The sequence below is a fragment of the Anser brachyrhynchus genome (assembly GCF_964034855.1).
Source record: "Anser brachyrhynchus genome assembly, chromosome: 1".
Classification (NCBI taxonomy): Eukaryota; Metazoa; Chordata; class Aves; order Anseriformes; family Anatidae; genus Anser; species Anser brachyrhynchus.
This window is the reverse complement of record NC_137694.1, coordinates 66,147,531-66,164,449: the sequence shown is the minus strand read 5'-3', so window position 1 is coordinate 66,164,449 and position 16,919 is coordinate 66,147,531. Positions and strand designations below refer to the sequence as shown.

Below are 16,919 nucleotides of genomic sequence, written 5' to 3'. Positions count from 1 at the left end.
GAATATACAATATACAACTGATGATGCCCAAAAGACTGGCACAGGCAGTCAAACCAAAGGGGATGCAAGTGCAATTCTCTTCCCTTCTGCCTCATGTTCTCTGTCTTACAGGAGGCATGTTGACAGGCAGGCAGTCAGTCTTCTTTACAGAGAAAGAAGACAGCGAAACCTGGCTCTGCAGCCAAGGGCAGAGAAGAGACTGGAAACATATGTTCTCTGTGTCTGGGATGATTCAGTTTAGGTAGCCTACCTGGGCCAGAGCCCAGATGGTGTAAACTGCTGATTCTCAGAGTTGCAGATTTACATTAGCTGAGACTCTAATTTAATAAGTATATATTAAAATGCTGAACTCTTACGATATTATTTATTAAAAAAAACAACCAAAACCTGCTTCCGAGGGGAAATTGAGGAAGTGAAAACTAACATGACTTCTTTAAAGTAATGGTGTAATTCACTGTCTGGAACCCAGATCTGCTGAGCATCAGTGTGATATAACTGAAACAAACCTTTCCAGTATGTTGAACTAAAACAACCACTTTAGGAGTACCGAACTGCCGTATGTACTTCAGTGAAATGTTATTTGAAATGTTCAGGGCTGATACCTTGAAAGTCAACACTGTTGATTAATTCATCACTGAACAAAGTGTGTTGGAAAGGGGAAGAAGCACTCTGCTGTGGACCTCAGGACATTGTACCAGAAAGAGAAGGCAGTGAGCTTTGAAGAAAACTCGAGAGAGAACCACACTGAAGCTGTATGTGAGGCATCTGCACTCCTTCAGCAAGAGTATGTTCTGTAGATGGTAGTTGGAAGAGAATTAATACCAATCCTGCAGTCTAACCCCTACTGGTGATTGATGGCTGGCATGAATGCCAAAACATTCAACACAGCAGAAAACACACACACACAAATAAAAACAATACCTTATCACTTATGGCACTTTTTCTATGGCGTTATCTTAAACGGAAGCCATTAAAGAAAAGACCTCTATTTCTATTTGATTTGTTACACAGTGCTCCTTCACCTTATTTGCTAGCAGATCCATCAACCCCCAAGAGCAGCACAGCTTGAATGCAATTAAGCTTCAGGAGAGCAGATAGGCCTTTTCAGTGCTGCTCTCCATCAGTGTATCCCAGGCAGATATTGGTCTCCAGCACCAGAGTGGGTTGAGATGGTTCTGCGTTAGGTATGTTTGTACGCAATAGGACATATAAGACATGTAACCACATAGGTAGATACAGTAAATATACAGTGAGTTTCTTCCTATGTGGTATACATGACAGATAAGCATGTCAACAAATGAAGTGAGCATGACATCTTAGGAGAGGATGCCTGTAAACTATTTTGCTTTGTCAAGAAATACAACAGAGCTTAAACAATATGGTACCCATAATTTGGCAAGAGTAAATACAACAGCCTACTAGGAAAGAAAACTAATGTGGTTTAAAAAATACAAAAGGCCAGAATGAAAACTCCTCAACTCTGCTGGGTGGGGGCATGGATCCAGGTATTTTTGTTGGCTGGCGGGCTGGACCTGGGGGTGGGAAAGGGGGTGGTGCTCTTTACCATCCGTGTCTAGAGGCTGTTTGCTTCCCCATCAGAGGAAGGAAGCACAAAGATCCTTTACTTCCATAGTTAAAAAAGCCTTTGGCAGGAAGGAGGTCAAGGTACAGCACTGGAGAGTATGGAACACTATAGAATAGTTCAGTTGGAAGGGACCTACAAAGATTATCAAGTCCACCTGCCTGACCACCTCAGGGCTGACCAAAAGTTAAAGCATATTATTGAGGGCACTGCCCAATTGCCTCTTGAACACTGAGGGGCTTCGGGCATCAACCACCCCTGCAGAAATCCTGTCCCAGCGTTTGACCACCCTCAAGGTAAAGACATTTCTCCTAATGCCCTGCCTGACCCTCCCCTGGCAGCTCTGTGCCATTCCTGTGTGCCCTGTGCTTGGTCCCAGGGAGCAGAGACCAGCGCCTCCCTCTGCGCCTCGTCTCCTCAGGGAGCGTCAGGGAGCATGGGACAGCCCAGTGTCCTCACAGGACATGCCTTCCAGCCCTTTCACCTGCTTTGGTGCCCTCCTCTGGACCATTTCAAGAACTTTAACATCCTTTTTATATTGTAGAGCCCAAAGCCGCACACAAGATTATTGTTATCAACAGCCTGTTCTAAATGGAAGAAAAAACAAAACAAGAACACAAACCAAACCAAACAAAACAAAAAAAAACTTTTAGAGGAATAGGCAAATAAACTTCATAGAGTGACCTGTTTGCTTGGTCTCTCCTATTCTCTTGTTCAGAGACTTCTGTTAGCATGGCTTTTGTCCCTTGTACATGGCCAACATCAGTCCACAGCATTTCTTCACATCCTGAGCCATTCCTCTCAAAGGTGTGATTCTGCTGTATACCACTAGGCACTGCAGACGTCTGTTCCCAAGCCTGGTCTGTCATGTAACAAGAACTGATTAAGTGTCCCACAACAATGTCAGAGAGAAAGATATGCTGTGTGGTTGGGACTGGTTAACAATCACTGTCCTTAGACCTGGCTCTTGGAACCAACAGCACTGAAGACACTGCATTCATAAACAGTTTGGAGAAGAAATGGGTAAAAAGTTAGTTTGCCGTTAATAGCCGACTGGGAGAAACTCTTGAGAACTTGTCAGATGCAACATTACGGATTTTATAAACCCTGTCTTACCAAACTCACTTTATTAATCTGAAGAAGAAGCACTGTAAGATGAAGATAAGTTATCTTTCAGTTCTTAGTATCACCAGTCAGAAAAGGAGCTTGTTAGCTCAAATTTGGACTGATCCCACCCTGTTGCAATGAATACAATGAAACTACATCTGACCTATTTCAAAACGCTTTTACCAGAGCAGCATTATTTTCATGTTAATTAAAAAGGAAAAAGTTCAAATTAGCGAGTAGCTTTGGCAGGTTCTCATCATACTATCTCAGCAATGTGGCTACACTTTTTTTTAACTGGCATGTCTCTAGGAACTTCCTGCTGAAGTCAAGGGAAAGCCTCCTGGTGACTTCAGTAGAGTGGTGTGACAATTGGCGTCCCCACTCAGATGTCATATAAGGATACCAGAGTCCATTACAGTGGTGCTTTTTTTTTTCTTTTTTTTTTTTTTTCTTCATAATAGGAAATTCTGCCTATAAAGAAAGGAAATGGGATCACCAGACACGATCTTCCATTTATTGTATGCCACACAGCAGCAAATTTTGTCTATGAATAACAAATTACCGAGGTTAAATTGTGAAAGTAAGCTATGAGCACTTGAAGGCACCAACATAAAAAGAAAAGTAACCTGATCTGGGGAGGTCTGAGCAAGTCCCCCCAATGACTCCCTCAAATCCAAATACATAGGTATCAGGGGTATTCATGACCCCACAAGTGATTTTTTTTTTCTTCCCTTTTTTTCTGAAAGAACTTAAGTGTTCTGGCAGCTACAGGGAGTAGTGCTTACTTCTCCAAAATATCATGAGCATCTGATAGAAATCTTGCTTTTTTTCTGCAGGAATAACTTTTCAGTGTCTGGTCTTCCTGGTGCTGGAATATATGGTTCTGATCAGAGCACCCCATAGATTTTGTTTATTTGGTAGGAAGGGTGATCTATAGGGAAATGCTTCATGTCTCCTCCTCCAAAATCAAACTGGGATAATGCACATTTCAGCAATGAAAGCTGAGTAGTATAGGTGTCCTTTAACTGCATAACTGTCTAAAGGTTCCAACTCTGACATTTCCCAAGCACATGACCTGTAATGATAACTGCTAGGTGTTTCTGAAGTGATACAGAGCCTGTACTAGTAAAAGATGAGGTGGAGTGAGAAGATTCAATGAAGATAGTGAAACACAAGGAATCTCTGCTTTCTTCAAACCCATCATCCTTCAAGATTTGTAATAAGAAGAGATAGTGAATTCTCACTTTGCATAAACATCTTCTCAACTCCAGAACAGAATAAAAAGAGGTACTTCTCTTACAAGAAATGCCTGAAAGCTTAACTCCAGCCTGGCAAAAGCAAATGCAATTCCGCTGATTTCAATGGAGTTACAGATGGCGCACTTAATGTACAACAGGGTTGACTTGGCCCTTATCCCATACTGTAGCATTGCTTTGCCTAGAAACTTTTGCTTTCAAAGTAATTAACCAAGTGTCAATAGCCTGTAACACTGAACTACAATTAAATAAACAAATAGGAGACACATGTATATTTTAAAACTTATCCCAGTAGCGAACTTCCAACGGCAAGTATTGATCTTTTTTCCTGTTTAATATCAGGTTCTAATGTCAGTATTATAGACAAGAAACTGAGGATCTGCAAAACAATATCCATTATTTTACACATATTTCTCCCTTCCATTGTTTCCAAAAAAGCATTAAACTTGGATCACGTATAAGCATAGTGAGAGTCTCAGAAAGAACCTGTTCTGCCCTATAGGCAATCTCAGCACTAGAGCAGGTGGGCACAGGCTCCCTTGGTAAAAGCGGAGAAAGACAGACAGACAGAAGAAAATTGCTTACTGTTTCGAGGCTTCTCCTCATCCATGCCTTCATCTTCATTTTCTGGGTCAATGTCTTCAGCTTGAGTTATCCAGTCTAAATATCCCTTCAAATCCTCCTCCAGCTGTTGCTTTTCCCGTAACTTCTGGAAATCACCACGAGCCTTAGCCTTCTCTCTTTCTTTGGAAAACTCCCTAGCAAGAGGGAGGGAGGAACGGGACGTGGGTGGAGGGAGAGGAAGAGATTGAAAAACAATGGATTAGATTGATTTCCACTAGAAAGTCTCCATATCCTCTGTAGCACACCCAGCTTTCTCTGTTCTGTCAGGACAGACACATGAAAGGAGTATCCTTGCACTTGTAAAACAGCTGGAGTGTCCACATTTTTACCAATGCTTACGAGAACATAATTACCTTTTTAATCCTTTCATTCTCAACATTTGATTAATAATTAAAATAAAACTCATATATAATGTTTTTGTACAATACCACACACTTTCTAACATTCTTTACCACTTGATATTCTCCAAAAGCTATCCATAAATATCTATATGGATAGTGGTTAATTCGAGACAATGATGAACTGTTTGACAATAATCTGACATCTGGAGAGTGAGATGGTGGCTCTAATTTTTAGTCAGGTCTCAATCTGTCTTTAAGATTATAGGTATAATCACAACTAAGTTGTACTAATTGTAAGTGTAAGTAATGATACTCACAATTCTGTACACAGATAATTATGGGCAATTTCACCCATAGTACTGAACAGTATACTTGAAAATTTAGACCTCAATGTTTTATTGCAGGCTTTCAGTATTCAGGCCTGTTATCTGACATGAAACTTAGTTTTCAAGTCTCCAGCTGGGTAGACAAACATGAGCAATAATAGATTCTGCCAGAAAGTGAAACAGGGTAGGTGTTTGATTGTGTGATGAAAAACCACTATTGGGAATATGGGCTTAAAAGAGAGGGCATAGGAACAAGAATTTAATGTTGCTTAGTTATGATCCAGGGTGTCTGCTTTGCCTTCTTTTTGACTGTGACTCTTTTTCTTCCTATCTGTCAGACATCTATCCTGCACTACTTTTTTCTAGAAATGCCAATCTACCTCCATTTAACGATTCTCCTGTGGTTCTAAATCAGGTTTTAATGCTTGTATTTTTAACAGTAAGCTTAATGATTGTGAAAAACACTGGACTAAGAGTACTTAAGCCTTATATCTATTGAAGCAGATCACTACACAAGGTGCACACTGCAGATAACATGGCCCACTGTGTCTAGATATGAGAGGAAAAGTCATTCTCTCAAATACAACATCCATTAGCCTCGCTGATGATTGTCAGCAATGAGTGAAATTAAAAAAAAAAAAAAAAGCCTAATATTAGTCTTTGTTTTGCTCCTCCAAAAACAAATGGGAAGCCTTCCACTAACTTTGGTGGGACAATATCAGGAGTATGAAAATCCTAATCAAAATATCAATGAGTGCCACATGAAGTGTTCTCAAGCAACTGAGACAGAGATGCATTTCCAGTAGTGATGGTTTAGTGAAGTACTTCTGTCTGGTCAAAACCTGCTGAAAGATTTCCATTGACTTCAGTCTTTTGATCAGGCTTTTTATATTACGAACTGTGCATGATACCAGCACAGCAGCAGAATGAAAGTAGGAAAAGTAGGAAGATATCTTCATTTCAAGCCAAACTATGTGACAAAGGATGCGTGTGCGATCTTCACCCTCTGTCACATTACTGAAGTTTCAGACTGTCCCATGGGATAGTGATAATGAAGGTGCAAATGATGAAGAGAATCACTGGTTTTCAGGCCTGAAGTTAGATCACAGTCAACCCTGGGACCCGATAGCCACAAGGCCGAGAAAGAGCTACTGCAAATATGGCAAGAATGACCCCAGCAATAACAATAAAATCTGTACAAAAGATTTTTAAAAAATCCAATCAATTCCAATTGTTTCTGTTTATAGCTTCAATAACATCTTTCCTCTGGGTCTTACATAGCACCTTATCCAAATTAATGAATGAACTCCAGAAAAATCACTGAATGAAGCTATGCACTATTAAGGCTGTTTGAAAAATCAAATCCTAGTATTTCAATAGTTGGCTTGTAAATTGGTATTTTAGAATCTTCAACAAATAGGTCCATTTTTAAAAGGGAAAAGGCTTTCAACTCCAAGTGAGAACTATGTATTTGCATTGCTATAACTTGCAAGGGTCAGTTTTAGAAACCAAAGTGTGGAAAACGAAATGATCCAGCTAACAGAAAATGGAATTTCTACCCTGCACTGAACTGGATCATTTATATTAGATGCATCTAAGCTGCATGCCTGCTTGGGTCTTGTCAGCCCCATGTACTGTCCCTCTCAAATGTGACCCAGGCTGGAAGAAGAGCTGACTAAACTGAAATGAGCTTTTAGCAGCATGTCATTATGCTGACTGTCTGCATAGAAGTTAACTTGTTACCTGGCTTTTTCATGGCACAGCTGAAAATACTGTGATCCCCCAGTCTAAATGATATGAATTCACCTGTCTCTTTCCTTTGTACAATGTATGGGTTTCCAGATCTTGGATGACTCTCCAAAGAAGACAACTTATTTAAATTATCTTAATTTCTATACTCTACGAGCATTAAACTATTGAGAACAGGTGGCTCAGGAAATTGCTAATACAATTCCAATCACTTCCCATGTGGAATGCCAGCCTGTATGCAGGCAAATGTAGTTCACAATCAAGAATTACTATCCATGTCATTTACTATCCCATGTGAAATGAGTTGGTGACCTCAGTCCAGTTCCTACTGCCGGCAGGTGTGCACATTACCTCTGCCACCATCACAGTTGGCAGTAAATGTTCATTGTTTGCAGTTTCAGCAGGGAGGCCAAGGACCAAATAAGCTTTCTGATAGAAGTGCTATCCTGAGTCAGGAGGTGGCCTTCTCAAAAAAAAATTGCAATATCATGTGAGGATAAGGTCAACAGAGGCTTGCAGAACTACCAAGCAATCTGTCTCTTTTCAGTGAACAAGACAACATCTGTTCACGAGTTGGCGAAATCTCATTGTTTTTCCCCAACTCCGTTTGCTTCACTTTCCTTCACTTTCCCAGGAAACTCTAAGACATCTGCCAAAGGAAATACCAATCCTGGTGGTGAAATATAGATAATTCATGTCTATATCTGATCTCAGTATGAATTCTCTCATTCAGAGGAGTGTTGGAAAGTGAGGAAAATGGCAGAATTCTAGCAGTTCAAAGCTCTTGCTTAATGCAGCACGAGGCTTCAAAACTCATCCACCCTGACAGATACAGCAAAGAATGGAAAGGGTTGGAAGAGGGGACAGAAGACTAAAGAAGAGCCCTGAAATATCAGGAAAACTACTTCTGCCGTCCTCAGGAGGAGCTACAACCACAGACAGCCTCCTATTCACTCTTATCTCTTCCTTGGCAGTAACAGCATCAGAAGCAGCCAACTGGGTTTCCAGGATCCTCTCATATCAGAAGAAATGGCTGTTCTCTGGCCCTCCATTTGCCCTAGGAAATTGCTTGTTTGGCCTCTATCCTGGAATTTGGATCACTGATTGGCAAAATGTAAAATAAATCTGAATCTATATGCATCAACATACAGGTCTGAAAGTTAAACACACACTGCCATTTTTTCCCCTCACTAATCAACTGAAACAGGTAGGAGATGCGAACGTCACTGGTCTCAGAAGACCTGTAACAGTGGCTTCACTACTTACAGCAGTGACATGGACTCCTTTTGCCTAGACTTGAGAAGGTCCACTGTGTTATCTGCTGACTAGGTTTTTCCTTTGGAACACATTGATTTTATAGTGTGCTCAGTCAAAATACGAAAAGGATTATAGCTCTACACACTAATACTCTGTCATACTATTTAGCTTAGCACTTGACTAGAAAATTCACCAGAAGAATCATGAATGGGTGAAATACCTGAGGAAAAACAAATTACAGATGAGATCTGAGGCAGAGCAGAACTCAGTATTTGATTTTGCAGGTGCAATCAAAGTGTCTTTGTGAGTACAATTAATTACACTTACGTATTCAGAAGTGATTAAAAAAACTAAGCTAATCTGTCATTGACGAAGTCTACCTACACAACATGCTTGTTGACGTTCCTGAAATAAATGGGGAGAAATCAGAGGTGCCCAGAATGGATCTACAAAGATGCTCGGGAATATTGCTTTGTGTACTACATAGAACAGACAGGTGGATCATCTACACAAAACAGACTAATAGCGAGTTTATTAAAAAAAAAGCTGAATCTGCAAAGCGAAGACACTTTGCAACTCAGCAGAATTTAGAATTGCTTTAGAAAGTTAATTGTTTAAGAACTGCTTATTTAGCCTAAAGAAAATTTAGAACATTTCTGCCATCATTTCTATTTTTTTTTTCATGGATGCAAATTCTTAAGTTTCTTTTTACTTTTCTCCAGTTGGGAGAAAAACTGCAGAAACAGTGCAGCTGTCATAATAGTGTGAACACAGCCAGAAATAGTGACTCACAGATTAAGCAAGGTGAACTTCATATTTGATTTCAGTTCTCCCTACAGATAGTTTCCATCTCTCACCACTAGCTGTGGTGCTCTGGCTGCAGTGTCTCAGGAGATGGAGTATCTAGGCCCCAGAACACTTTCTTAGGTTAAAAAACAAAAGAGAGAGGAAATGCAAATTTACACTATGTACAGACACAAATCCAGGTGTCGGTAAATTGAATCAGCAATGCTTCAACAATATGCACTCCTCAAGGCTGGGCTCACAGGCACTGTTTTATCAAATCAGATATTACAGAATCTTCAACCACCGTCTTACATGGTCCTCAACTGCATTTCTGATACAACAGACTGCTTACCCACTGTCAGCTGGTCATCCTCCTCCTCTACTGCTGACATCCTTACCTACTGATCTGAGCATCCGCATGGAGAAATGAGGAGCTTACATTTTAAAATTGTACCCAGAGTATCACTCTCCAGAAATCCAAACACAGACTATTGCCTGACACTTCATTACTGAGGGTTTTGTCCTTCTCCATTTACTGCTTGGAAACTCTTCTCTTTGCAGCAGTTTTCTTAGCTGCATGTCTCCTTTAATGAAGTAATGAAGACAATGGCAACACCTTCTGTAGATCTGCTATTATCTTTCTCTTCGCAGGATGATCAATGGAGGATTTTCTTCTCTAGTTCTACTACTGTCTTTCCTATGTTGTTGGCACAAACACTGAGGACACAATTTCGGTGAAGCATCAAGGCTTCCCTCCTGCTCAGAGATGATATTCCCCCTCTTATGATCAAAAGACGGGAGATTTAAGGGTTTCCCACTGAGGCAACGAGTACAGGCTCTGACCAAATTCATTTAGAGCTCATTGAGAGAGGCATGATGTTAGAAACAAAGAAAAAGAGGATGCATAAAAGCCCTCACACCATATTTATCCATCTACATGGAATGGCTATAGGCACCCAGTCATGCCCAAATACGGAATTCGAAGCTTAATTCTAGGAGATCTGTAAAAAAAATAATTGTGTGAGGAATGTTGACTGGCTTGATTCCTCTAATTATCTGGCTCCCCAGGGGCAGTAAGTTTTTAACTACAGGGGACAATATCAATTGTTTTTAATCATATCTACCAAAATGATGCTTCACAGTGAGGGTTATACAGCAGAACTGAAATACAGCTACATGTCTAGATGACTTAGGGATGTTTAAACACTAGAAGAAATTATCCTGCTTCTCTGTTCACCCTTAGGAAAGGTCAGAGAGAAATGATCTTTCCTCCCTGCATAATTTTAGGCTTGTAATCCACACAACAGAGAAGATGTGGTTATTGAAGAAGAAATGTGCCCAAGACACTCTTCAGGGAAAATAGTCTCCCATTAGGCTGTGCTTTAGAGATACTGAGCAATGTGAAAATTTCTCATGTGAGAAAACATAATTTGGCAGGAATCTCATCCCACAACTGCGAAGGGATTTGTCTCGTGCTCTCATTCCTCCTTCAGTCCCAATGACTCTTCTAGAGATTTTACTGTAATCCCCTTCTGTGGTGAATGGTATGCTTCACCCACAGGCAGTTAAACAGTGGAACATAGTATTGTCCTCTTCCCATAGAGAATAGGTAGAGGTTTTAGGTAGAGGAAAGTTACAGTCATAGTTGTCTTTTTTTTTTTTCCTTTTTTTTTTTCCTCCTTTGGTTTAATCAAAAGACTCTTTCCATGCCATTAGGAATGCCATGTTTTGCTATTTGCACAGCAATAGCCCAGGTCTTCTATAAAGATTCCTGAGATCAACCCACCATTGCCCGTTGTTTTGGTAACAACAGAGTAGGAATAGAAATACAAATTTTAAAAAATAAACAATAACAAAACATTTTCCTGGTACTGCTTACCCGCTAAGTACACCGAGAACCAAGTTAAGTACAAAAAATGACCCTATGATGATTAGTGTAACAAAATAGATCCAGGGCCAGTCCCTTCCTATGGCATCATTGACCTGGAAGAGTGGAATGATAATTAGTGAGACAAGCTCAGGTTCTGAGCATTGCAAGGCTCCAGCCAAAGAGATCCCAAGTCACCAGCAATAAAATTTTCAATAATAATTTTTCTGAAAATTTATGGAAGGTTGACTTTAGCAATTTTGGATGCCCAGACATTAAATTTCTTTGTCAGCATACCTATTCTGTTACCTGCATTGTTATTTGCCAAGTTTGAATATTTGCCAAGTTTGAATATTTGGTCAAGATTTTTGAGAGCTGATGTGAAAGCTTCCTTGGATTCAGATTTTTAATCCCTCCAAAAGAATCCTGGTGACAGGGAAGAACCCTTATTGTGGAGTCTTGCCCTGTAGCATTGGAAAAAGGACACCAAAACTGTCAGCTTACCCGCTCAACACACCAAGAACCAGATTTAGAACGAAAAAGGATCCAAAGATGACCAGACTGACAAAATACACCCATGGTAACTCATAGCCCATAGCGTCCTGCATCTGGAAAGACGAAGGAAAGTTAGAAGACAGAGAGGGAAAGCAGAAATGATTAGGCAAAGGAACAGATGGAAAGGTTTGTAAACAGAGCCTGTGGTTGGTTTACACATAATCATAGCAAGTGTTTCTGTATGTTCTTTCTGGTGTGACCTCTGCTTTGATTGCTTTTTTCCTCTAGCTGTTTCTTTACAGGCAGTGATTAATACAGATTGAGAGTACAACTATGTGCTGTACTGGCACTTCTTTGACTGCTCAAAGTTGCAGACTATCACTTTATGGAGTTTACCCACAGCACCACAAAGGTCCATCCAATGACTTCTAAACTTCTGTTCTAATCTCTGTGCATGTAATTTCTGCTTGTGAAAAAGTTGCTAGGTTTTGCTAAGCATTACCTCAGTGTGTTGTCAGCTTATATTTATTTCCCATTTGCAGCACAGGTACACACACTTCAGAGAAAAATGTGTGGTAACTGTGGACATATACTTATCTTTCCCTGGCAATTCTCTGGTAATCTTTAGTTTTCTACAGTCAGGGCAGTAGCTGTATGCTTTTGAGAAAAGTCCTTTCAGGACTTAAAGGTTGGACTAGACAATCTAAAGGCTGGACTAGATGATCTTAGAGGTCTTTTCCAACCTGAATGATTGTGTGACCTAAAGCTTTCTCACAAACTTCCTTTCTCTCCTTGAAGGATGAATCTCTCTTTCAAAATGTGACTCCTACACAAGTGAATGCTCAAAGAATTTGAGACTGTAAACTGAATGGCATGAACATAGATCTGTCTTTAACACTACTATGAAAATCTGCAAATGAAGCCAGCAGAGCATTATTTTAGCACCAGAACCTGTATTATGTGTACAGCAACACTAGCACATATTTTACGTATTCTAAAAGCATGTAGCATATAAACACCATTTTATCTTGAAGTGTCCTCTGAAGTTCAAAATTTTGGAAAGTTGCTGGATACCTCAATATCTCATTTTCATGATGGTATCAAAATACCAAAACCCCTTCTTCATTACTTTTCATAAACACTTATCTCCTGAGCCAGACACAGCATCATTAAAGAAACAGATGGTGGTTAACATATTCAGGAGCACTAAAATGATTTATGAACTTAAATTGCAGACTTGAAAGTACCTAAAAGGCATAAAGCAACTTAGGTTCCTTTGTTTTCCACACTTGTAAAATTTTATCATATGTTGTTCTCTCCTTCTAGGAAAATGCTCTCGTCTTTGCAATCTAAGCATTTGTTGTGATCACAGAAGAACTGTTCTTCCATACATGGGCACTGAGACACACTTTAGGGGAGGCGATCTGACTTAAGATTCATAACAACTCAGGAAAGGAATTTCAGACCTTCAGCAAGACAAGGCAGGAGAGTAACACTAATATAATCAGTTCTTTGTGGATGGAAGTACATCATCCATTTTACTTTCAAAGTACAGTCACTAAAGTCCATGTCTGGCAACAGTCCACAGTCAATGGGCCAATACAGAATTCTATCTCCGGGCTCTTTCAGCTGCAACTTAACTGAAGGAGACTCATTAAAAAGGAAGTTCAAAATCTACCTCTGTGAAAACAGTTCATCAGCTGCTTCCTCACAGGACTGATGGATTTTGTAGTCAGAAGAGAGTACCTGAAACACCTCTCTTCAGAAATTCAGGAGTTTCTCTAACAGTCCCTAAGTATATTACCCACTTTCCCTTTGAATACTGTTGTAGAATTGCTCAGTTATTATGGGAATATCACTAATTATTCTTTATGTTTGCAAGACACATTGCATCCCACATGACATGACCATCCCACAGACACCTCTGCTGTGAAACACAGCAATGCATTAAAGAAAACAAAACACTATGATACAAGATGGAAGCAAATATTCACCCACAATCACAGCAGATAAATCAGGCAGGCAAAGCATAACTACCTAAGCTGGAATGAGGTCAAGAAATTGGACTTAACATCCTCTCTCTTCTACAAAGAATGCAACTATCTATATAAAAATTTCCACACAAACAATGATTAAGAATGACTGAGAAACTGCCATAAGAATTTATGCAGGCACAATGACAACTTGACTTCCTTTTAATTATGATGGATGGTGATAAAAAAGTCTCAGCTATGTGGCACTTATCTATTGGCAGTATTTTTCTTCATCTGGGAAAGTCAGCTGGAAAAGTAGAACTTTTAGAAGTTGTGGTATGAGTGAATCTTAAATAACAAATGCCAAAATTTCTGGTAGAGAACTTTCTACTTCTCTGGTGTGAAGAAATTTCCAGATGACAAGAAGCTTCCTCTGTGGTCTGGTAAGGTATATAAGTAGAATACAGTGTACTCTGGCTAGTCCCAGTGCCTGCACAATTGCATAATGATTACATCAGCTAGCATCAGCACAACTTGGTCCTGAAGAATAGACCTGCTTCCTGGTATAGCAGAGCATTTGGGACTTCTCAGACTGAACATTTGTGAGGTCCATTTTTCACCTCCTTTTTACTGCTCAGCCATATATGTAATGGGTAAGCTGACAAGCAGAGACAGTGGTATCTTCTCAAGAGCAGAGAAACCATCAGTACTTGGCAGATAGCTGAGTATTTACTCTCTCTCTTTCTTGCTGGACTCCATATGTAGGATACTGTCACATCTTGTTTTCTTTAGCAGAAGGTGAGATCATTCCAAATATTGTGAAACTGACCCACGGGTGCTAGGAATGTATGTTATATGTTGATGTAACATTAGGTATTTGATAAACTATGTAAAAACACAAACAAAAGCTTTGGTATGGAGACAGCACACTGAGTTTACTATTTGATCTTGAAAAATATTTTCAAGAGAAATGCAGAGAGGTAGGCTGCTTGGCAGAGGTTTGGGGAAAAAAGAAGTAACACTTACTCAAAACAGTAACAGTAACGTATCAACATTTAAGAAACGTTAAATTCTTGGCTAAGATTTTATCCTTCCAAATATCTGGAAATGCTTCCTCTAAAATGGAAGTATCCTAGAAGTCCAGGATAGACTACCCACAACTGAACAATGCTCCCATACAGTTATAATTAAAAACCTTGCATCTGTCTTTCATTGAAAACGCTTCTTGGAAACGTCATTATTCTGCAAATAAGGAGCTATTAATCACATGTGCATGCATACATGTGTCCTGTTGACTGAAGCTGGAGGCTTTCACTGCAAACATAACTTAGGAGGTACAGATGATTTTTCCCAATTATGCTACTGAAATAGAGAAGCTGCACAGGGTCATGACAATCAGAAGGAGATTTACCATTTACACATTACTGAGTGTAGAAAATTAGGTCTATAGAATATTTTTTTGTAGCATTGCCTACAGTGAACACAAAGGGGATCTCTTATAAGTTACATCACTAGGATAGACAGTACAACTGCTGATAGCCAGTTTAGCTCCCTGGTTGCTGAGTGCACTTTTTCTGTTTATGTCTCCCTGGGGTGTTTATTATTAAACATATGAATCTCAACAGAAAAGGAAGATCATTTACAGGTCTGAACAAAGACTATCAGCCAGTGTAGATTTGAATGACAATATTCCAGTTACGGCAGTCAAGGTGATTCAGCTTGGTGTCAATTTAAGTGTGTGTGGGATGATTGCTAGGTCAGCTGGAAGCATAGCATTAGTATAGATCTACAGATGGTCATTTATAGAAATAATTCTGCTTTCTGAGTCAAACTGCCTGACCTTTTATAGCTCACTTCTCCACGCTTACATCTCACTACTGTCAACAGTGAGAAAGTTGGTACAATTCTGAACGCTGCTGATGTGTCATCTCTTAGGGGCACCTCAGAGATTAGGGTCTTAGACTCCTTCTCTTGATTTGCTACATACCTTCTCTAGCACTGTGGGACATCATTTTGGCTCACTACGCTTTAGCCTTCCAATCTACAAAGTGAGATACTGCCTTGCCTCACTGGGTACTGTACAACAGAATGTCACCATCTCATCTCAGTATTCAGGTGCAGACTCAAGATCACTGAAGCTGAATTAGGCTGAACCTCTGCCCTTTCTAGGAAGAAGTTTGCTCAAGAGACTCCTTAGTGACCAAATGGCCTCTGAAGAATCCAGTTTAGCCTCTCATACAGCAACGCTCTAACTTTGCTCTGGGCTCATGTGGATGGGACTGGGACTAGGACCAAATTACTGCACTTTGCAAATGCCTGTTCATACTGTAGTTTACCTACTCACTTGGGCTGAAAGGAACAGGATGGGATTTTTCTCTGAAGGGCTTCTAAGTTTTCCCTCTAACATTAACATTGTTTTGGATAGTTTCTCAATTTTGCGGTGACAGAAGGGACCATTACGGTCAGTAACACTCTGCACCACTTCTCAGCCTTAATGAATGGATTTACTGCCTGGTCATCCTAGACACCTGCAATAAGAGGACAGAGATTTGCATTCCCTGACATACAAGACTGTGTCCTGTTTTCTGAACGAGTTACATAATCAGAATTAAGAAGATCTTTAGAACATTATATTTTGAGCAGGGCTATATAATTAGAGTCCTGCTTGTTATGCTTGGAAATACTGTGATTAAAGAAACACACCTGGCATTCTCTTCAAGCATTTCTGGATCTGTGTCATTCTTTTGCCTTGAGTCCAGTCAATAAATACTCATAAGAAGCAATGATTACTCCTATTAGAGGAACTATATTAGCTTTAAGTACCGTGAACCAAGTTGCGATGGACATACACAATTTATTCTTTTGTCAGAGCTTGAGAAGTAGCCTGTCATATGTTGGATACCCACTACACACTTAACTGCCACATGACCTGGTCTTTGTTTTGGTGTGTTTTGCTAAACTGTCTTTCTGGGAAAACCCATGTCTCCCATTGCATTGGTTGCAACACATACCCCTTGTTATAAATAAACTTGGAGTCATTTTTTCCTCTCTGGACAAAGCAAATAATTTCACTACAAACAATTTCACCAAACACAAACAACTTCACTACACACAAACCAAAGGAATTGGATTCTGATACTTTTTTTTCTTTTTCTTGCAAGTCAAAGAAACTGCTCAACATCAAGATGAAGAGAAAGCATTTCAACATATCTCAGGAAGTCTGATGAACATTGTGTATTGTGGGAGACCTCTTCTTTTCCAAGCATCCTTAATTGCTATGACCTTAGCATTGCAACCTTCAGTTGAAGGCTTTTTTCTCAATGACACAGATAATCGCCTAGCAATAGCACCAGGATTTTTAATTCTGTTGTTTGTTAGTCACAATTACAACCAGCAGTTTCAGTACGGGCCAAGGAATGAAAAGTCGATATGTCTCCATAAATACACTTTCATGCCTATATCTTGTGGTTCTTCAGAACTAGGTGAAGACATATTATTGGAGCTACATGAGACATGGGTGCTCTGGTTGTTTAGAGTTTTTTTTTTTTTTTTTTTT

At 39.8% G+C, this 16,919-nt stretch overlaps 1 protein-coding gene across 50 annotated transcripts in view; it reads right to left on the bottom strand.

Moving 5' to 3' along the window:
- CACNA1C (calcium voltage-gated channel subunit alpha1 C) overlaps positions 1-16,919 on the bottom strand; it is a 494,498-nt gene that overhangs the window by 140,104 nt on the left and 337,475 nt on the right. For 30 of the 50 annotated variants that reach the window (XM_080576059.1, XM_080576022.1, XM_080576048.1 and 27 more), the window contains 2 exons: positions 11,400-11,503; positions 4,531-4,703 (listed from right to left, as the gene is read on the bottom strand). In XM_080576059.1, coding sequence (XP_080432185.1) covers positions 4,531-4,703; positions 11,400-11,503 — 277 coding nt within the window. Of the gene's footprint in view, positions 1-4,530; positions 4,704-10,907; positions 11,012-11,399; positions 11,504-16,919 lie in introns of all 50 variants that reach the window. The other 20 variants (XM_080576026.1, XM_080576053.1, XM_080576031.1 and 17 more) reach the window with 1 other exon arrangement.